This window comes from Tiliqua scincoides, chromosome 5 (genome assembly GCF_035046505.1).
Source record: "Tiliqua scincoides isolate rTilSci1 chromosome 5, rTilSci1.hap2, whole genome shotgun sequence".
Taxonomy (NCBI): Eukaryota; Metazoa; Chordata; class Lepidosauria; order Squamata; family Scincidae; genus Tiliqua; species Tiliqua scincoides.
The window spans coordinates 10226951-10249035 of NC_089825.1; the positions used below are offsets into that span (position 1 = coordinate 10226951).

The 22085-nt window shown below is 45.2% G+C and overlaps 1 protein-coding gene across 1 annotated transcript in view; it reads right to left on the bottom strand.

Moving 5' to 3' along the window:
- The window catches only part of PTPRN2 (protein tyrosine phosphatase receptor type N2), a 636554-nt gene that overhangs the window by 466734 nt on the left and 147735 nt on the right, over positions 1-22085 (bottom strand). The window contains exon 5 of the mRNA XM_066627523.1: positions 21043-21202. Coding sequence (XP_066483620.1) covers positions 21043-21202 — 160 coding nt within the window. The remainder of the gene's footprint in view (positions 1-21042; positions 21203-22085) is intronic.

Genomic DNA, 22085 nt, shown 5'->3' on the forward strand with positions numbered 1-22085 from the left:
AGGGACAAGTTGCATATTTTAGTCAAGAGATCAGCAACTTCATTATTTAATTCCTTAATAACTCTTGGGTGGATGCCATCAGGGCCCGGTGACTTATTGATCTGTAATTTATCAATGAGGTCTGAAACATCTTGTCTTTCAACCTCTATCTGACTTAATTCCTTGGTCAGGAGGGGCTGTTCGGGCAGTGGTATTTGCCAAGGTATTTGCCCAACTCATTTAATTTCTCTGCCATCTCTAAGTCTCCTTTTATCTCCCCTGTCCCTCCCTCACCATCCAGAGGGCCAACCGCTTCTCTGGCGGGTTTCCTGCTTCTAACATATTTGAAGAAGCTTTTATTATTCCCCTTAATGTTGTTGGGCGTGTGTTCCTCACAGTCTCTCTTGGTCTTCTGTATCACCTTCTTACATTTCTTTTGTCACAGTTTATGTTCCTTTTTATTCTCCTCATTAGGGCAAGACTTCCATTTACAGAAGGAAGCTTCCTCACCCTTTACGGCCTCTCTAACTTGACCATTCACTGCAGTGCCATTCACTGAAGGGAAAGGGGCGCTGCTGCTGAGAGACTTGGAAGCAGTGACTTCTGCTCCTCCCACCCCCTCAGTGAGTGGGAAGGAAGGGAACACAGCAGCTCCTTTCCCTTCTCCCATCCACCAAGGTTGAAGAGGTTGTTCCCATCTTCCATCTGCCAAGGGATAAGAAGCAGCTGTTCACCAGATGGTAGCAGATAAGAAGCAGATGGGCCCATCACCATGACCATCACTCATCATCACTATTGACCACTTGCCACCATGTTATCCTCCCTCTCTCCCAATTCAGGTAAGCTGGGGAGGCACAGGACAAAGTGATGCATGGGTAGAATGACAGGGAGGCCAGTGCCACAGACAGCAAAATGCCTTCACCTAGACCTATATAAAGTCTGCTAGATGAAAATCCAATACACACATTGTAAAACATTAATGAAGCATAAGCATGAGAGGTGTCTCACATCATAATCAAAATAGCTGCATGCACAGTTTCAGGTGCAGAACAAGGCTTTTCTCCTGTTCTAACTCTGCTCATGCCCTGTGGCGCATGGGGTCCCCCCAACTCCTCTTGAAGGCCAATAATCTCTCTAGAAAGGCATGTGCAGGGAAGGCTACAGTTGGAAAGGCAAATTAGCAGACTCTCTCCCTGCGAGCAAAAGAAATCTCTGTTCATGTACAGACTTTGAGGGTCAGTCTATGAAATACATTATGAAGGAAGTCCAGTATTGTATACAAAACCTTATCATGCAGTTTGCAAATGGTATAGGCTGGGTAATCAAGGGTGAATTTTAAACACAACTCTTCAAAAAAGTCTGAACAGTCTCAAGTATTGAGGGATTTGCAATTTTCCTGCTTCCCTTGTAAACAAACAAGCCCATCAAGAAGAACAACAACCCAGGCACCTCAAGCAAATTGGGTACAAATATCAATCGCAGGATAAGTTGGTATCAAGAGAGACCAGCAGTCTCTCAGCAGCTTGACAGGTCACAACTCTTAGTGGTGCAGGATGCTGTTGGAACATTCCTAATTAAAAATATGGTATCAACAGCAGTAAGCCTAGTTTGAAAACATCCTCACTTCAGGCAGTCAATCTAAAGACAGATAAAGCTAAAAATCTAGCATTACCTATAGCTGGAACTTCCACTATTAAATTTAAAGTCACAATTGGCCATGATTCTCTATGGATACAAAGTGGTGGTGCTTGACATGTCTATGGGGAGTGGATTTCTACATATTTTCCACTGAAAAACCAATTCAGTTTTATACTGGAAGAGTCAATAAATACTACACTGGGACTGTACTCCTTTGCCTAAACTTGGCCAGGTGCGACATAATTAAAGAACATTACAAGAGTAAAATATCTAATATGTTAATTAGGAAAGGGAAATTTATTATATTTTAAGCAAGGATGAGAGGAAACCACAATATGAAAGCCAGCGTCATTTTCAAAAATACAGTTTGAGTCTTGGCATCCGCAAGGGTTTGTTACTAGAACCTCCACAGATGCCAAAAATCGTGTTAAATGAAATCCAGTTAAAAAAAAAACAATGTCCCTTTGCTCAGTAGTTTAAAAATGGCCTTCTTACCATTGTAATGCAGAAGAGTGGCAGCAAGCAAGCACACAATCAATCCAATCAATAGATCCATCAATCTCTCTCTCTCTCTCTCTCTCTCCAGGCACTTAGAAAGGCTTCTCTTGGAAGCAAGTGACCCCTCCCTTCACCCACTCAAAGGAATGCAAAGCCCACTTTGCTTTCTTTCCCCTGTTCCAGGGGGTAGGGAAGACTCGCTTGCCTCCAAATGAAGTGTTCTAAGAGATGTTCTAAGAGAGGATGATTGCTTGCCTGCTAAGTAAGGCTGTTTTTAAAAGGAACTTTAAAAGGGACTTTTTTCCTTTAATTGAAAGGGCCCTTCTCATTACACTGAGATAAAAATGCTAGTGAAAAATCCGTGAATAATTATGTTATACCTGTATATGGGTTTTTTAATCACACAGTTAATATTTGGCACTTTCCTTTTGTGCAAATGCCATTTCAATTGCTCATTTTATTCTGGTTGAATCTCTCTGAATCTCTCAGAACACAATCCAGGCTTATTTCAAACTTAAATGAGTTTCATAGGGTATACCCAGCAGGGTTTGTTGAGGTATTTTGGAAAACTAAATTTCTACTGGTGAAAGAAATGTGTTAATTCCTCTTGCTGGCAACATTGGTTGCATGAACATGGAAATTGCTAACCTTACTGCATGAGACTGCAAAGAATTAGGAAGGCTCAGGATGGAGGGAAACAAAGATATATGAACAAGAAAGAGGCTTGATTTTTGAGCCAGAGAGTAAAATACTGGGCAAAAGTGGCAAATAGTGAAATAATTCTAGGACTTTCACAATGGTATTGGGGCTACTCCATACATGATTAAAATAGAATCTATTGTTTCTTTTTAACAGAACTAACAGTTCTTTTATTTATTCCCTTTTTAAAAAAATAAGGACATGGCCTCCAATATTGCTGAAACTGAGCTGATCCACATGCAGCCTGGGCCTGGACATGAAAAGGCATGAAAACACTAATATGCTATCTTAAGTACCATGATGGAAGCAAAGGTGAAATGTACTTGTAGTAAATAATAAATGATACACTGTTCAATCAGATTTTGCAACCATTTTAAAGATTTTTAGGGCCCAATCCTATCCTCATGGTATACTGGGGCAAAAACCTCTCTGTCAGCCTGCAGAGTGCTACAGCTGGTACAAAGGCCAGAAAGACAAGCACTAGCATGCAGACCAAACATTGGCATGGTCTGGTGTGCTCCCTGGGGCATTTGGTGGGCCGCTGTGAGATACAGGAAGCTGGACTAGATGGGCCTATGGCCTGATCCAGTGGGGCTGTTCTTATGTTCTTATGGTCATGGCAACTACAGAAGCAGATGGAGGCAGGGACTGGGCCAGGAAGGGGGTAGATAGGGGTGGGATGGGGTGGATCTCAGTGGCATTGGCAGCCATCAAATCCTATCCTTCCATCCCTTGGCCTGACACACACCCTTTGGCTTAACAGATCTACACCATCAAAAAAGCTGTCACAGAACTCAGGAGTCTAACAGGGGACCACAGAGTGGCCAGAGAAGCAAATAAAATGTCTCTTTACATACCTCTCCCAGCCAGCCCACAGAAAGCAGCTGCTGCTACATCAGTGGTCCTGCACCATGCAGGATAATCCAGGATAGGATCGGGCTATTAAAATACTTTGTCATGGCATTTATTGAAGATGAGGTTTAAATTTTTTATTCTAAAGCAGGGGTGTCCAAAGTTTTTGGCAGGAGGGCCACATCATCTCTCTGACACTGTGTCAGGGGCCGGGGGAAAAATAATTAATTTACATTTAAAATTTGAATAAATTTACATAAGTTTACATAAATCGATACATTAAAGATGAACTTATATGAATGAATGAAGGTCTTGCAATAGCTTAAGACCTATAAAAGGCCTTGCACAAAGCAAGGTTGGCCTTTCCTTTGCTGCCGCTACTGCATCACAGATGTGAAACAGCAAGCAGTGGAGGGAGCCCTCATCCCACAACTCACACGAGAGGTCAAACAGTTGCCCTCATGCTGAGAACAGTTGTGTCGGGCCAGTGTGGGCTCCAACAAATCTCCAGAGGGCCAGAGGCTCATTGGAGACTGGGGGCTCCATGAGGGCCGCATCGAGAGTCCTCGAGGCTGCAAGTGGCCCCAGGGCTGGGGTTTGGGCACCCCTGTTCTAAAGAACAGTTCTCTTGACCCTTCATGGATGACACAGGTGACCCAGATAAAATACTAGAAGAACAATCAGAAATCAAACAAAAAAATTCTTTGAAGTACACTGACTATGACACTGTACACAAACTATCCACTGTACACAAACTATCCACTGTAGTTTGGTTAAATAACTGACTCTTCAGAAAGAAAATGTCACAGAAGCGCACATTATTTTATCCCTTGTAGGCTATCAAATATGAGACCATCTACATCAAGTGGGGGAAAAAATAGATTTTCAGTTACTGTCAAAATTATGGTGCTTTTTAGTATAACCGACAGAAGACTCCATGGACCATGCAAGCAAACACGTTTCCACTTAAAATGACTCTGCTTATTTTCATAAGCATTCTTCCCTTGAAATTAGAGATAAACAAATAACATTAGTGTGACTTCTGAGAAAGTATGGTTAGAATCAAACTATTCAAGGAAGGGGCCATACATCAGTTGTACTACCCATGCTTTGCACACAGCAGATCGCAGGATCAAATTCTGGCTTTTCCCGAAGGGCTAGGGGAAGACATATCTGAAACTCTGGACAGCCACTGCCACATAGACATGACTAACCTAGAATGACCAATGGTCTGATTCTGTATCAGGTTCATATCAAGATAGCTTGAAAGGCCTGTGACTTTGAACCAAAAGATTCATGATGTTCCACAAGAGCACTGATTTGATATTTCTTTCTGTGAATTCAATGTGGATGCTGACGTTTTCTTTATCACACATGAGAACAAATTTTCCCACAGTCTCAGACTGCCTGTGGCTCAGACTGCAGCCACCAACTTTCAGTTTAACTTAGGCCCTAATCGAGGGTTTCTCAAACTTCTCAGGAGTAAAATGATTTGTGAATGCAAACCAGAAGTGGGTTGCGATAATTATTTTTTCATTTTCCGAGGCTTGGGGAGCCCTGTGGAGGCTTCCACGGAGCTCCCTGAACCCTGGAGAGCCTGATGCTTCATTATGTAAGTAAAAGACATCCCCTACCCCCCCCCCAACAGCAGCATGATCCTGGGGATTACGTCGCTCCATTCCCCCCTCCCCATCCCTTAGAAGTGTAAAGGCAAAGGGACTCAGGCTGGGGTGTCATAACGCCCCAGTTTGAGAACCTCTGCCCTAATCCTATCCTTTCCCTCCCTGGCCAATGCAGCCATGCCACCAGAGCACATGCTGCATCCTGCATGGGGGAAGGCAGTCCCTAAGTTCTTCTTTGGATAAGATGAGATAAGAGAAACATGTATTCCTTTATCCAGGAGTAAGCCTCTGGCACCAAGTAAGTCTCTAACACAGAAATTAGTCTACAAGGACCTGAGTCAGTGATTTTCACTGCACAGGTCCAAGTGGACACAGGTTCATGGACTGAGACCTGGAAGGGGGGATAGGATATCAGTGGTGGAGCTGCTGCTGATGCCACCCCCCATTTCCACCTGGTCTCCTTATACCTCCCCCTCCTTGCCCAAGTCCACCCCTCTCTGCCGCCCCCTGCTCTGCCTTACCAGTACCAGGAAACACAGCGACTCTGCTGGCACAGACCTATGGCCTCTTGCTGCTTGCAGCAGTGGCCCAGCCCTGTGATACAGCCTTTTACAACAGTAGTAAAGTACGTTTACTAGTTCCAGCAGCGTTAAGGCCTACAAAGGATTGGGTTGTAACAACATAATCCTATGCATGATTACTCAGAAGTAAATCCTATTGTGTTCAATTAGGCTTACTCCCAGGAAAGAGATTTCAGTCTAAAGGCCAAATCCTATCTAGTTTTGCAGCCATGCCAAGGGGGTATGCACTGCATCCTGCAGTTGGAGGGGGCAATCACGGAGGCTTCCTCCAGATAAGGGAACATTTGTTTCCTTTCCTCACGGCTGCATTGTGGCTGCACTGGCACTGGAAAACTGGATAGGATTGGGTCCTAAGTATTTTACTGAACTGGTGCTATAACTACGAGAACTAACATCTAACATGGTTTGTGACTTCACCACCACCACCACCACCCCCCCGTGCCCCCCATGCACATCAACACAGGAAAATGCTGATTGCAGGAACTGGACTAGACTAAATTTTAATTAAGAAGTTTTTCTATTCTTTCGATTTCATGCAAACATTAGGGAGTGGTGTAGCATTAAACAAACAGTCCTATTGACAGATGGCAGCAGGGAGATCATTAATATATCATGAAGGCATGAGGGGCTTAGGAGAAAAGATGGATCCTCATGCTAAGGAACGTACATAACCTCTTTCTGACTAGACACACTGGAACTTTGAAATACTTTTAAAACCTACTTGAGAGAAGCCTGCATGATGAAGGCTGTTAATTAACACCCTCTAGATAAAAGTGTTGTAGAGCATACAGAAGCAATAAAATGGGTCCAAAGACTCTCTTTTGATCAAAACTAGTAATGGTTTTGCCTCTGAAGTCTGATTGTGCAATTGCCACATAATGGCACAGTCTGGAGGCTGATTGCTCATCACTTGGTAATCCACTCTGCTACAAAATGCAGTTAAAAGTAGAATTCAACTGCGTGTTCTTTCAGTTGTGCTCTGGAAATGAAAATAAATAAGTTTCTCTAGATCTGGCAACCCTAAGCTTATTCTGCAACTGGAAAGTCAAAATGCCCAGATGACTCCCCCTACTATTCTGCTTACAACATTCAGGAATCTCCACTCCAGTCTTCTGGGTTGTCTGCTGTTCTCTCACTGTTGCCCCACTGCCTATAAAGCTACCATTTCCTACTGTAAAATACAATTACTGAATGAAGAGTGCATAGTACCTGCAGTTTAGCCAACATTAGAAAGACACCTTTTATATGAGAGCCAAGGTGGTGTAGTGGTTCGGGAGGTGAACTTAGACCTGGAAGATCCAGGTTCGAATCCCCCCTCAGCCATGAAGCTTCCTGGGTGACCTTGGGCCAGTCAGTTTCCCTCAGCCTCACCTACTTCATAGGGTTGTTGGGAGGACAAAAGGAGGGGAGCGCTGTGTACACTGCTCTGAGCTCTGTGGAGGAAGGGCAGTATAAAAATGTGGGGAAAAATATAAATAAATAAATAAATATAGGATTGCTATATATATATTGGAAAACATCACTGAAAATTTGATGACATGACATGGCGTTGGCCCATTCCCAATAACTCAGAGTCAGTGACAATTCATTCCAGTGATTAAATTTGCCCAAGTGCTGGGCTTGCACATGTATATTCATTACTCATTACTGCAGCTATACACTGGCAGAATGTGCATTCCACCAGTGTAGACTGCCAGTCATTAAAAAATACTCCAGGAGTGTGAAGTCACATGCTTCAGGAGCACCAGTAGAGAAGCTGGAATGAGCAATCATTGAGGAGATTACCGCAGGTTTGCTGATGGATGCAGGTCAGTGGGGAAGATGGCACAGGATGGGGGAAACAGAATGGAGGTAGGGGTGGGTGGAATGAGGTAGTGACAAAGTGGGGGAAGGACTGATCAGTACAGGTTGGTGCAGATGCCAAGCTCCCCCATTTCTCTCTCCCACTAGGCTTATCAAGTGGCATCACATGTAACAACTGTTATTTTTAAATTTACGTCATTTTTACATTCCTTCTGTTCCCATCTCAATCGGTATAAACCTAATCCTTCAACAAACTGTATTTATTCTGAAGTGAGATATATTCTTTACAGGTACTAGATCTAGGGTAGGCAGCACATCTTCAATGGTCACAATCTCATCATGTGTCTTTTTCCGCAGCATGTCTGTATTAGTATGCATGGTAAAAACATGATAAATGTTCGGTCTCTTCATGTATTATATTTTATATAGTCATCTAATATAAAATATAAATGTGAACAACACATGTATCATGCAAATATTCTTGTCAGGGAGCTGGGATTGGCTGGGAAGCCTAGATTTATACAATGTCCGAAATGATAAGATTTGAAGTCCTGTGTATTAAGCAGTGTATACACTTGGCTAGGATCCAAAGGAATAAATACCTCCACATGTGCTGTGGCACTTTGGTGCTCTCTCCACTTAACAGTAGACCTATATGGTACTTAATAAGGCTTTCTTGAAACTTGACATAGCCTCCCAAATATCCTCAAATGCATGAAGAAAGTGCTGTCAATACATGAACAAAGTGCTGTCGGGCAATCCAATCCTATCCTCGGTGGCTCCACCAGGTGCAGTGGCACCAAAATGGCTACCACTGCATCCAGCTGCACTGCTGAGGACACCGGAGATCTTCTCGGGGGAAGGGAACCTATTGTACCCCCAGGGAAATCACCAAGCCCCACAATGGTGCTTTTCAAGTCTGTGTCAGCTATTTTGCCAGCACAGACTTGAGAGCCTCCGTGTCTAGCTTTTCAGCTCAACATGGGTTCCACCCCCTCCTGCCTCAGCTCCCTCCCCCGCCCCCTTCCACCCACTCCCTGCCTCCCCCCACCCCAAACATACAACTGGCTGGTGCTACAGGAGTGCTGACCAGCCCTCTATGCCGCACTGAGGCTCAGCATTCACCAGTGCTGGCTCAACACCAGCAGTCCCTTCTCTCTGGGTACTGCAAACATACCTAAGGGCACATTTGCAACACCCAGGGCCAGCGCTGGAGCTCAGCACCAGCCCACAGTTTGATATGAAAGATGGCATAAGAGTCAGGTAGTAGAAAAGAATATCTTATGCAGGTATTGGGCTTGCTTTTTTGATGTGGTAGTGTACAAGTTTTTACAAAATGAACAATTTTGTGTTCAAGTGTTAAGATAAAGATTAAATATCTTTAAAGATAAAGACAACTCTAGGTCTTTATCTTGAGAAAGGGCTCTGTCAAAACGAAGAACTTGGATGCCCTTTCTGATAGTTTTGTTCCAAAAGAATATCATCTTATATTCATTCTACAGGACTTACATGGCAATAGTGATACACACAATACTATCTAATCCTCATGTAGTCTATTTAATAACTGTGCTCTTTGTAAAGGAGGGTATCTTTGATAACATACCTTGGCTCACAGGGGATTTGTGAAGTGTAGTTTGTAAAGTGTTTTGAAGACAGAGCGCTACAGAAAAGATAAGTATGGTAAGTACTAAGTATTAGCTTAGGGTGCTGATTAAAAGTGCCACCTAATTAATGAGCAGCAATTCCCTTGATGCTATTCAGCAGTAATGGCTTGCTTGAAAAATTTTATCCTCCATCCAGGCTAAATCTTACTAAATCTGGCATAAGGTCTCAAAAGGTGACAAATGGCTGAACTGTGCAGTTATTCAACTGCCCCCTTCAATTTCCTTTCCAGAAACAAGAGCTAAATTTAATGTTTAACTAACATGGATTATTGCAATTGTTGAATAGGTAAGGCCAAACAAGTCATTCATTGTCCAAGAATGTTGACTATAATGTAGTTCCAATTAAACCATGCAGTTAGGCACAAAACATCTACCAGCACACACAGGTACAGTATTTATCTGTCCATCATCTGTAGTGGTTAATCTGTGATGGCTCACTGACATACAGGTCAAAAGTAGATGCTACAATTAAAGAGTGATGAATATACATGTGCAAGCCCAGAACATACTGCTGTGGCAAGATTTGGCAAGTTATAGCTGTGGAATGAATTGTCACTTGCCCTGACAAAGTAGTTGAGTAGCAAACTGTAAGACTGAGAGCCCAATCCTATACATTTCTACTCAGAAGTAAGTCCCATTATAGTCAATGGGGCTTACTCCCAGGAAAATGTGGATAGGATTGTAGCCTAAGTTATTGGGAATGAGCCAAAGTCATGTCAAAATTATCCAGTGGTATATGCAACAGTCCTACAGTAGCGCCCCCCCCCCCCAATCTGTGGACTCATTCTGCAGTTCCAGTTACCTGTGGATCGAAAATATTCTACAAAATTTACAACGCTCTTGACAATCCCCAATTTCTCTGCTCATCCTTCTTCTTCCCAACGAGGTGAAAGGATTAGAAGCCGCTGAAACAAAAAATAGACCAGGGCTCCACCATGTGCATCAGGGTGGACTGACCGTTCTAGATACTCATGTTTTTAATCTTGCTAGACATTTCTCTGCTTATTTTCCTCCACCACTGATACAGGGCACCCAGGACCCACTTTGGAATAGTTCCTGCTCTCTTATCGGGTAACTTTGCCCTTCTTCTAGTTCATCAAACAATGTTTCCTTTCATTGGCCATTCTTGAAACCAGTCATAAGAACATAAGAACATAAGAACAGCCCCACTGGATCAGGCCATAGGCCCATCTAGTCCAGCTTCCTGTATCTCACAGCGGCCCACCAAATGCCCCAGGGAGCACACCAGATAACAAGAGACCTCGTCCTGGTGCTCTCCCCTACATCTGGCATTCTGACTTAAGCCATTCCTAAAATCAGGAGGTTGCGCATACACATCATGGCTTGTACCCCATAATGGATTTTTCCTCCAGAAACTCGTCCAATCCCCTTTTAAAGGCGTCTAGGCTAGACGCCAGCACCACATCCTGTGGCAAGGAGTTCCACAGACCGACCACGCGCTGAGTAAAGAAATATTTTCTTTTGTCTGTCCTAACCCGCCCAACACTCAATTTTAGTGGATGTCCCCTGGTTCTGGTATTATGTGAGAGTGTAAAGAGCATCTCCCTATCCACTCTGTCCATCCCCTGCATAATTTTGTATGTCTCAATCATGTCCCCCCTCAAGCGTCTCTTTTCTAGGCTGAAGAGGCCCAAACGCCGTAGCCTTTCCTCATAAGGAAGGTGCCCCAGCCCCGTAATCAGCTTAGTCGCTCTCTTTTGCACCTTTTCCATTTCCACTATGTCTTTTTTGAGATGCGGCGACCAGAACTGGACACAATACTCCAGGTGTGGCCTTACCATCGATTTGTACAACGGCATTATAATATTAGCCGTTTTGTTCTCAATACCCTTCCTAATGATCCCAAGCATAGAATTGGCCTTCTTCACTGCCGCCGCACATTGGGTCGACACTTTCATCGACCTGTCCACCACCACCCCAAGATCTCTCTCCTGATCTGTCACAGACAGCTCAGAACCCATCAGCCTATATCTAAAGTTTTGATTTTTTGCCCCAATGTGCATGACTTTACACTTACTGACATTGAAGCGCATCTGCCATTTTGCTGCCCATTCTGCCAGTCTGGAGAGATCCTTCTGGAGCTCCTCACAATCACTTCTGGTCTTTACCACTCGGAAAAGTTTGGTGTCGTCTGCAAACTTAGCCACTTCACTGCTCAACCCTGTCTCCAGGTCATTTATGAAGAGGTTGAAAAGCACCGGTCCCAGGACAGATCCTTGGGGCACACCGCTTTTCACCTCTCTCCATTGTGAAAATTGCCCATTGACACCCACTCTCTGCTTCCTGGCCTCCAACCAGTTCTCAATCCACGAGAGGACCTGTCCTCTAATTCCCTGACTGTGGAGTTTTTTTAGTAGCCTTTGGTGAGGGACCGTGTCAAATGCCTTCTGAAAGTCCAGATATATAATGTCCACGGGTTCTCCCGCATCCACATGCCTGTTGACCTTTTCAAAGAATTCTATAAGGTTCGTGAGGCAAGACTTACCCTTACAGAAGCCATGCTGACTCTCCCTCAGCAAGGCCTGTTCGTCTATGTGTTTTGAGATCCTATCTTTGATGAGGCATTCCACCATCTTACCCGGTATGGATGTTAGGCTGACCGGCCTATAGTTTCCCGGGTCCCCCCTCTTTCCCTTTTTAAAAATAGGCGTGACATTTGCTATCCTCCAATCTTCTGGTACCGTGGCTGTTTTGAGGGACAAGTTGCATACCTTAGTCAAGAGATCTGCAACTTCATTCTTCAATTCCTTAATAACCCTTGGGTGTATGCCATCAGGGCCCGGTGACTTATTGATCTTTAATTTATCAATGAGGTCTGAAACATCTTCTCTTTTAACCTCTATCTGACTTAACTCCTCGGTTAGGAGGGGCCGTTCGGGCAGCGGTATCTGCCCGAGGTCTTCTGCCGTGAAGACAGATGCAAAGAACTCATTTAATTTCTCTGCCATCTCTAAGTCTCCTTTTATCTCCCCTTTCCCTCCCTCACCATCCAGAGGGCCAACCGCTTCTCTGGCGGGTTTCCTGCTTCTAACATATTTGAAGAAGCTTTTATTATTCCCCTTAATGTTGCTGGCCATGCATTCCTCATAGTCTCGCTTGGCCTCCCCTATCACCTTCTTACATTTCTTTTGCCACAGTTTATGTTCCTTTTTATTCTCTTCATTAGGGCAAGACTTCCATTTACGGAAGGAAGCTTCCTTGCCCTTCACAGCCTCTCTAACTTGGCTGGTTAGCCATGCGGGCACTCTCCTGGATTTAGTGGAACCCTTCTTTCTTTGCGGTATACACCTCTGCTGGGCCTCTATTACTGTTGTTTTAAGCAGCCTCCATGCACTCTGGAGAGACTGGACTCTTTTTACCCTCCCTTTCAACCTCCTTCTAACCAGCCTCCTCATTTGAGGGAAGTCCGCCCGTCGGAAGTCAAGGGTTTTTGTTAGAGATTTGCTTGGTATTCTTCCCCCAACGTGCACATCAAAACGGATCGCAGCATGATCACTGTTCCCCAATGGCTCAGTAACGTTTACATCTCTAACCAGGTCCTGCGTACCACACAAAATTAAATCCAGAGTCACCTGTCCTCTGGTGGGCTCCTTGACTAGCTGATCTAAGCCACAGTCATTCAGCACGTCAAGAAATCCGGTTTCCTTATCGTGACCAGAACACAAATTGACCCAGTCAATATGAGGATAATTGAAGTCCCCCATGATTACAACCCTGTCCTTCCTTGTCACCTCCCTGATCTGTTTCCTCATTTCAAGGTCCCCATCAGATTTCTGGTCTGGAGGACGATAGCACGCCCCCAGTATTACATTGCTGCACAAGCCTGGTAATTTAACCCACAGAGATTCTACGGTGGAGTCGGACCCACCTTCAATCTCTACTTTGCTGGATTCTATCCCTTCCTTAACATAAAGGGCCACCCCACCTCCAACACGCCCCTGCCTGTCCCTCCTGTAGAGTTTATAGCCCGGGATTGCGGTATCCCACTGATTCTCCGCATTCCACCAGGTTTCCGTTATGCCCACTATGTCAATATTTTCCCTTGTCACCAGACATTCCAGTTCTCCCACCTTTGCTCGTAGACTTCGGGCATTTGCATAAAAGCATTTATACACAGAATGCCCCAGGATGGGCTGCTTATTCGCTCCTTTGTCCCCGCATCCTCTCATTGTGCCGAACCGTCTATCACATCCCATCACCCTACCTTTCCCAATTTCTTCTCCTACCCTGCCTTTGTCTTGTTGTTCTCTAACCTCCCCATCCTCATCCCATAGGGATGAGGAGTCCCGAACCGGATGCCCCTCGGCTCCTGTCGGCCTTCCCCCAGGGATCAGTTTAAAAGCTGCTCTGCCACCTTTTTAATGTTATGCGCCAGCAGTCTGGTTCCATTCTGGTTCAAATGGAGCCCGTCCCTCTTGTACAGGCCCCGCTTGTCCCAAAACGTTCCCCAGTGCCTAACGAATCTAAACCCCTCCTCCCTACACCACCGTCTCATCCACGCATTGAGACCCCTGATCTCCGCCTGCCTAGCTGGCCCTGCGCGTGGAACAGGTAGCACTTCAGAGAACGCTACCTTTGAGGTCCTGGCTTTCAGCTTCCTGCCTAAAAGCCTAAATTTGGCCTCCAGGACCTCCCAGCTACACTTGCCCACGTCGTTGGTGCCGACATGCACCACAGCCGCTACCTCTCCCCCAGCACTGTCTACTAGCCTGTCTAGACGAGAAGTGATGTCCGCAACCTTCGCACCAGGCAGGCAAGTCACCATGCGGTCCTCACATCCATCGCAAACCCCCCTCTCTATGTTTCTAATAATCGAATCCCCCACTACAAGAAGCCCCCGACCCCCCTCCTGCCGAGGAGTATCCCGAGTGCGCTCGGATACGGGCCCATCCCCTGGAGAAGGGATCCCCCCTAGGGGATTGTTTCCCTCCTCTCCAGGATGACGTCCTCCAGTCCCGAGACTTCCCACCCAGGCAGCCGAGGAGCTGCACGCCTGAGGTTGGGACGAAGCCTGATCGTCCCCGGAAGTCTCCCCACGGTCCTCCTCTGGCTGCCTGCGCTTCTCCAGGTCGGCCACCAAGGCTTCAAGGGAGCGGACGCGTTCCCTGAGAGCCTGGAGCTCCTTGCACCGAGGACACACCCATGACTTATGCCCCAGAGGCATATAATCATACATGTGGCACTCGATGCAGAACACTGGATAGCCCCCACCCTGCTGCTGGCTGTCTGACTGCATAGCTTTTTTGTTGTTGTTGTTGTTGTTTTATTTATGGGTCCTTTTAAAAACCGTACACTGGATAGCAGCCCTCTTCTCAAGGGAAGAGGAAGGGCAATGTATGGGGCCCTGGCCTCCTCGCCCTGCTGCTGAACTCGCCCAGATGCTAAACTCTTGTGCCTTACCTGGCACTTAGTTCCCAGAGGCACTTGGTTCCCAGAGGCCACACGCGATGGCCCGCCTAGCTTTATACTCCTGGCTGGCTCCTCCCCCCTCCTTCCTTCCTGATTGAAAGGGGGCTGGCCTTCCCAGGTGAGTTTACAAAAGCTCAGGAAGGCAAATGGCTGCTGATGGGCGTGACCTACTCTGCAGGCTCCTGAATGGACTGCTTGGATTAGCCTAATGGGGCTCTTAATGGGTTGGGAATTGGCCCTTCCCAGGTCCTTTCCCTCCTAGTTCTGTTCTCTTAGGCTGGACTGTTTTTGTAACCTCAAGCTAGTTTTTATTTGGGTTTGTTTAATTATTTATTGCTCTCTAGATCCTGTGTCCCAATTTACTGACCTGTTTAGGTTATGTTCTAACTTAGATTAGGTTTAACCTGGGTTAAGTATAGGTTTAATTTAAACAAGTAGAAAAACCTGCTTTCCACTTTATCCTCCTCCCTTCCTTCGATTAAGTGCTACCTTAGGTGCAGCTAACTTTCAACTTTGATTTAAATGCCTGACCCTTGGGCTCTTACTCACGAGTAGGACTCTGCTCTTACTCACGAGTAGCCCTATGTACCTCCCTTAGGTGCTAACTTTCAATTTTGATTTAAGGTTGCTTTAAAGGTAAGATTAAGGTTAGAAGACAGGGAGTTAGAAAGACAAAGCGTTAGAATGAGTACACTTACCTCCTCCTCCTGCTCCTCCTCCTCTCCTTCTCCAAAACTCAGAGGTCTCCTTGCCTTCTCCTCGCCCAGATGCTAAACTCTTGTGCCTTACCTGGCACTTAGTTCCCAGAGGCACTTGGTTCCCAGAGGCCACACGCGTCTGCAGAGAGCCTCACGCGATGGCCCGCCTAGCTTTATACTCCTGGCTGGCTCATCCCCCCTCCTTCCTTCCTGATTGAAAGGGGGCTGGCCTTCCCAGGTGAGTTTACAAAAGCTCAGGAAGGCAAATGGCTGCTGATGGGCGTGACCTACTCTGCAGGCTCCTGAATTGTCATTGTCTGTTCTGAGCCAGGGGTCTCCAAACCCCAGCCCAGGGGCCAGATGCGGCCCTCGGCAAGCATCTATCTGACCCGTGGCCATCCTCTGGTCCCCTGAGAGCCTCTGGCCCAGTTGACCAAACATGACCAGAGCTGTGCTTGTGGGGTGGGGGAATGGGAGTCTGTGTGTGTGCCTTTTTTCCTGTGGTGCTTGGAAAAATCCTGGAAATTTGAGCCCATTCATTCATTCATTCATTCATTCATTCATTCATTCATCTAAGTTCCATCTCTAATGTATTTATTTACATTTTATATTTAAAAAAATTTTTCTGGCCTTCAACACTGGGCCAGATATTTGATGTGGCCCTTTGGCCAAAAACTTTGGAGACCCCTGACCTACACCAAAAATTTATAAGACTGACAAGTTCGTGGTCAGATAACAGGATTACATACCTATGCCATTTTATATGATAAAGGTATAGGGTTTGCTAATATATTCAGTTTCAGGCACCTGCAGTAGGTCTTAGAGCGTATCAGCCGCGCATATGGGGGGACTATTGTATACAGTGTACCATTTTAATTTTGCCTAAACTGCATGAAGTGTGAACTTCACAGTAGACAAAGGTGGCTCTATAGGCAGAGGGATTAGACAGAACACCTGATAACCCAGAAGCCCGAAGTGGAGGTTCCTGAGTGTTGATGATTTACGGCTGTTGCTTTATGGCACTTGACGCTTTACAGCTATTGCAAATGGTTGGAAAGATCCAACAAGTGCAACAGTGGTGAGAAGCAGGCCTGTCAACTTCAGTAAGTCAGTGGGATGGGCAGAACAGGGTGAGGGTGGGCAGAATGGGGGTAGAGGGTGTGTTGGAGGCAGAAGGTGGTGGCACCCAGTGCAGACAACTTACACCAGATGCTAACCCCTCCAGAGCAAGCCACCACATCTCCTTTGTAACAGCCCAATCCTAGCTAAATTCCCATGCAGTGATTGAGCTGTGCCAGCACAGACTACACTGCATCCCACAGGGAAACTTCAGCAGCTGGAGGTTTCCTCAGGGTAGGGGACATTTGTAACCCCTAGCAGCTGCAATGGGTCAACAATATCGCTGGCACAAGTCTGAATTGATCCGTGCAGGTGGATCAGGCCCGAGAAGGAAGTTAGGATATGCTGTACACTGGCGCCACCAATCTTGCCTCCCTCCCAGGCCCAATTCACCCATCCTCTGTTCCACATGGGAACACTTCTGCAAAAGCACGCACAGTGGAATGCATCTTCTGCTGGCGCACTATTTAGTTGGCTGTAAAGAACCTTCTTCTACTATGTCAACTGACTCACCTTCTAAGGTCTTCACCTGCAGCGTGTGCCATTCCAGGCTGGGGACAGCTTGACAGCCATCAAGCCTTCCCTTTACTGGCACCTTCTTCAGAACTTGCTCTTTGAGTTAAGGTCAGCAACCTTCCTGTTAGCCTTCCAGTAAGAAAGATGTATCTGTTGTGCTTGCCGTTCTCTTCCAGGTTTTTCTGCTATTTTCACCACTGTTAATTCATCATTACATTTTTATCTTTTATTGTTCTGTTGTTTTTCATCACTTTTATTATTATTTACTGTTCTGTATGCTTTTCATTTTTGTGATTCTTATCTGTTTTACATGTATTTTAAATTATATAATATAATTATATAACATGGCCACAAGATGCATGTACATACACTGTACGTTCTCCTGCCCTCCCCCTCTCTCAGCCCCAAAACTCCTCTAATCCTCCCCATTTTTCACCTCTGCCACCAACTTACCAAGAGCAGCGAATATCGCTGGCACAAGTCCAAATTGATCCATGCAGGTGGGTTAGGCCCAGGAAGGGGGTTAGGATATGGTGCACTCTGGTGCCACCAATCTTACCCCTCTCCTGGGCCCAATCCACCCACCCCGTGCCCCACATGGGAACACTTCTGCACAGCTGTCCATTTGCAGCCACGGCTCAGAAACATGTAACAGTGTCCAAGCTTTCTCATCACTGCAAAGGGTTTGTGCTGCTGGAACACGAGATCCAGCAGCATGACCCAGATAGGACAAGAACCTTACTGTTCTTAATGATGAGGTTGCCTCAGTAAGGACCTTGCCTTCTTCTTTTAAACCATGGGAAGAAAGCATTCTGATTGAGCTGTGTCAAACACCCTTAATTTATAAAAGGGATGCTCACATCCCTGAAGAAGCAAATCTGAAGAAGCAGACCATAAATATTGAGTGTTATGTAGCTTTGAATCTTACTGGTAAAAAGATCACTATGCCAGTGAGAGAGATGGTATTAATTTTGAAGATAGTTCACCCTTTGTTTTTTTATTTAGATTATTTCTATCACTACTAATACAAACATTCCAGGTATCAGGTTAACCATATGTTTTAAAAGCTCCTCAGTCGAAAGATCCACATAGCTTGTTGCTAAATGTGTTTAGTCCAGGCTTTTTCTTCATTATTCTCTGGCCCTTACGCTTCTGGGTGCTTGTCTCCACGGCAACACACAACCCTGCTGGCGAGTAGTGTCATCACAGAACTCTTCCCCCCAAAGAGTTCAGTCATATAGATTATTTATGAATTCAGATGACATCCACAGCATCATTGATATATCTCTTGGACAATTTCTCATCCCAATAGCTTCAAAAGAATGACATCTTCAGTCGGTCCCTCACTATTGAAAACCTGAGTTTCAAAAAGCTAAGCAAAAACCACCAGAGGCAAATGGCACCATTAATTAATTCCTAAAACTACTTCAACATTTCCACAAGTTTCTTTAACTATAGTAGATACACTGGTGTCTTGTTCCATAAATTTTGAATGACTGCTGACTTTATATAAACAGCTGAGGTAGTTCACATATCTACCAAAAACAAAAACAAACAAAAAAAAAACCTGCTAAGCCTAACTTATTTTTAGACTATTTTGAAACAGTAATGATCAGAAAGAGATCTGAAGGGTTTTCAAAGGGATTTTAGAAGTCATTGATGAACCAATTTAATAATATCAGTACTAAACATAAAAAGGCCCTCTCAATGTACACCTGATCCACATCCTCCATGCCCCAGATTCTGTCTTCACATATCCTGCCTGGCTGTGTACTTTTGCCAAGTTGTGGTCCTGCCCCTAATTTCCATGGTCCTTTCCAGTTCATTCCTACTCTCACATCTGTTGAGCTTCCTTTTCTAGTTTGCTGTAGTCCACCTCCATACACACACACACCCCCCACAGAAGTAGGAAGAGGAAAGCATTTGAATATTAGTGATAGGTGGCATGCAGGATCAGCCCTGAAAGAGGGGCAAAAAACAGAAGAGGATACGAAATATCCACTCCCTGACCTCGACAGCTCCCTGACCTGTAATATACTTTATTCTGTAGCCATTATTTGTAGAAATTTTGCTATTAGAAATAAATGAAAGCAAAATGTATGCAAGATACCAAGTTAAAACAGTACTTATATAACCATTATAGTATTTATGTAGCACTTTGCCTGAGACCCAAAGTCAGCATATGGACTTTCTCTTAATAACTCTGCAAACTGTGTTACAATGTACTGCAAACTGTGTAAGTGTAATAATTCCTATATTACAGTTGTGAACTGACAACCCAATCCTGAGTTGCCAGTTGCGCTGGGACTGCCATGCCAAAATGGCTGCTGTGGCATCCTGTGCGCAACAGGGCAGCCACCAGTAGCTCCTGGGGGAAGGGGACTTTTGTCCCCTTCCCACGGGTAAGGGAAGTAGCCCTGCAATGGGGCTACTCAATTCTGCAGCAGTCCTTGGACTGGCACAGAATCATGATTCTCTGTGTCAAACCTCGTAGCCTTATATGGAGGCTCTGAATGCGGCAGAGCAGAGCTTCAACAGTCTCGCCTCCTTCCCACCCCACTCCCTCCCCCGGAACACTTCCTCCCTCCCCTCCCCCTGCCTCCCCGACCCCTGAATGCCTTCTCCCCACCTCCCCCCACACACCTCCCCACCACCTGGCAATCTGCACAACTGCCGAGCAGCAAAGCACAGGCGATCCACCAGTGCTGGGCTGGCGTTGAGGGCTGTGAACATGCTTTACAGCATATTTGCGATACTCACCTCCAGCAGAGCACCAGTGGTACAAACTCAGGCTTGGTCTTGGAGATAGTTGTTTAACAATACATGAAGTTGAGTTCATGGTTGAACTGAGATTTCAGTCCAGAGCTCTGATTCCAAACTCATGCCTTTAACCATTATGATACACCAAATCCCCCACAAAAAACCCCTGCTAACTGGGTAAGAGGCACTTTTTAAGTGGGTGCTCTTCTTTTATTTAGCTGGGGGACAGTAACTGGTCCTCCTCACCCCAGCACTGTCTTTTCTAGTGGCTGTCTACTGGTGTTCTTTTGCTTCCTTTTAGATTATGAGCCATTTTGGGACAGGGAGCCATTAGTTGTTTGATTTTCTCTGTAAACCGCTTTGTGAACTTCCCGTTGAGAAGCAGTAAATAAATACTAAGGTTGTTGTTGTTGCTGCTGTTGTTAACATTAACACTAACAATAAAAATAAATGGCAAATTCCAGCCTTAGAGTCCAATCCTGAGTTTGGCATTGCCCGCACACACTATCGCAAATGTGCCGTAAGGCATGTCAGCGACACTTACTGCTGGGCTACCACCCGTGCTAGCTCAGCGCCACCTGGCGAGGTGGGTGCCCAGCCTGCACCTCTCGCCGGTCTCACGGACCACCAAGCCGCAGCACGGTAAGCGGGGGAGGGTGGTGGGGAGGAGGCATTCCGGGGAGGGGGAGGCTGGTGGGGGGCGGGGAGAGGGCAGACAGGAGCCGTGCTGGGGGGAGGGAGCAGGGTGGCAGGGAGGTGTGTCCAGTGGAGCTCTGCTCTACTCCACCGGATCCTGTCCGCTCATGTAGGGCTCAGCACCCTACACGAACTTCCTTACCTTACAGCTGACCTTTTGGTTGGCGATAAAGTGAGAAGCCCCATTGCGGGGCTGCTTCCCTTACCCGGGAGAAGGGGACAAAAGTCCCCTTCTCCTGAGATGCCGCATGCAGGTGTGCAGGATCCAGCAGCAGCCGTTCTCTGCGACACCGAAGCTGGGTGCCCTGGGCAGCTCAGGATTGGGCTGCCAGATGGCAACTGCAAGACAAAGCCTCCTTGTTTTTCAAAAGCTATTAATTTTCTCTACAGCTTTATGCAAATAATATCTAACAATGGAGCGAAAGAAAGAGAAAGAAAGGAAATGGGATATAACATTTGTTTAAAAAAAAAACTTTTAAGAGTTTACCTTAAGAGAGGCTTTGTCGCCCTTTATCCTTGAATATAAACTTGGAGCTCCCAACTGGGAGAGAATATCCAGATAGGCAAAGTATTGCTGTGGAGACTTGGCAAAGTTCATGTTTTCCATACCCAAATTCCAGTAGCTATCAGAACTCTGTTTTGTGGTCCTGCATATCAAAATCAAGATAAACAATATCACACACATAACAAACTATGTAATTGATTCAGAAATTAACCATCACCTTTTATTTTTATGTATATAGTACCTAATGGAATACGATTAATACTTTCACGAGAAAAATATCAGCACAAGAAGAGCAAGAACATTTAACACTTCAGCAAAAAGCTCTGATCTCTGTAATGTGAAAATTATTCAAAAACAAATTAGATATTTGTAGCAATTACACATGACCTTCTTAGACAGAACACATTTTTATGCTAAAAGGAAGATAATGGACATTATTAAAAAACAGGAGGGGACCTTTTCACAACACTTTGAAAAGACACATTCCTAGTTTTAAAAACAGTTCCGCAAAATAATCCATAATACGAATAAATGCAGTTTTATCCCAATGAATGAAGAAGAGATAGCCAGGGATTGATATTTCCCCAATACACTACACTCTCACACAAATCCATGTTAGACCCAGATGCAGAACACAAAGAGATATGAAGTATTAAAGGGGATGGAAGTACTGCTCTACTTGTCTTTTATGATGAGAATTGTTGTGAATGACGTATAAATTGCAGTTCATAGCCTTCACCTTTTAATAATCTTAGAGTCCCTGAACATACTTTCTTCTAGGAGACACATCCATATTTGAAAAGAAAACCAGTAGAACCAAGAGAGGAAACATATCTCTGTAGTTATTTTCACTGATGTGCACAGAAACTCCCAAGTTTTTATTCAAACAAAACAGTCCTAAACCTGCTCAGGTAATGCCCATTACAGACTTACTACCAGGGAAGTGTATAAGGAATTGCAGACTTATAACCCAATCCTAACAGGCCTCGGCACTAGAGGATTGTGCACTCGGTTGCTATAGAATG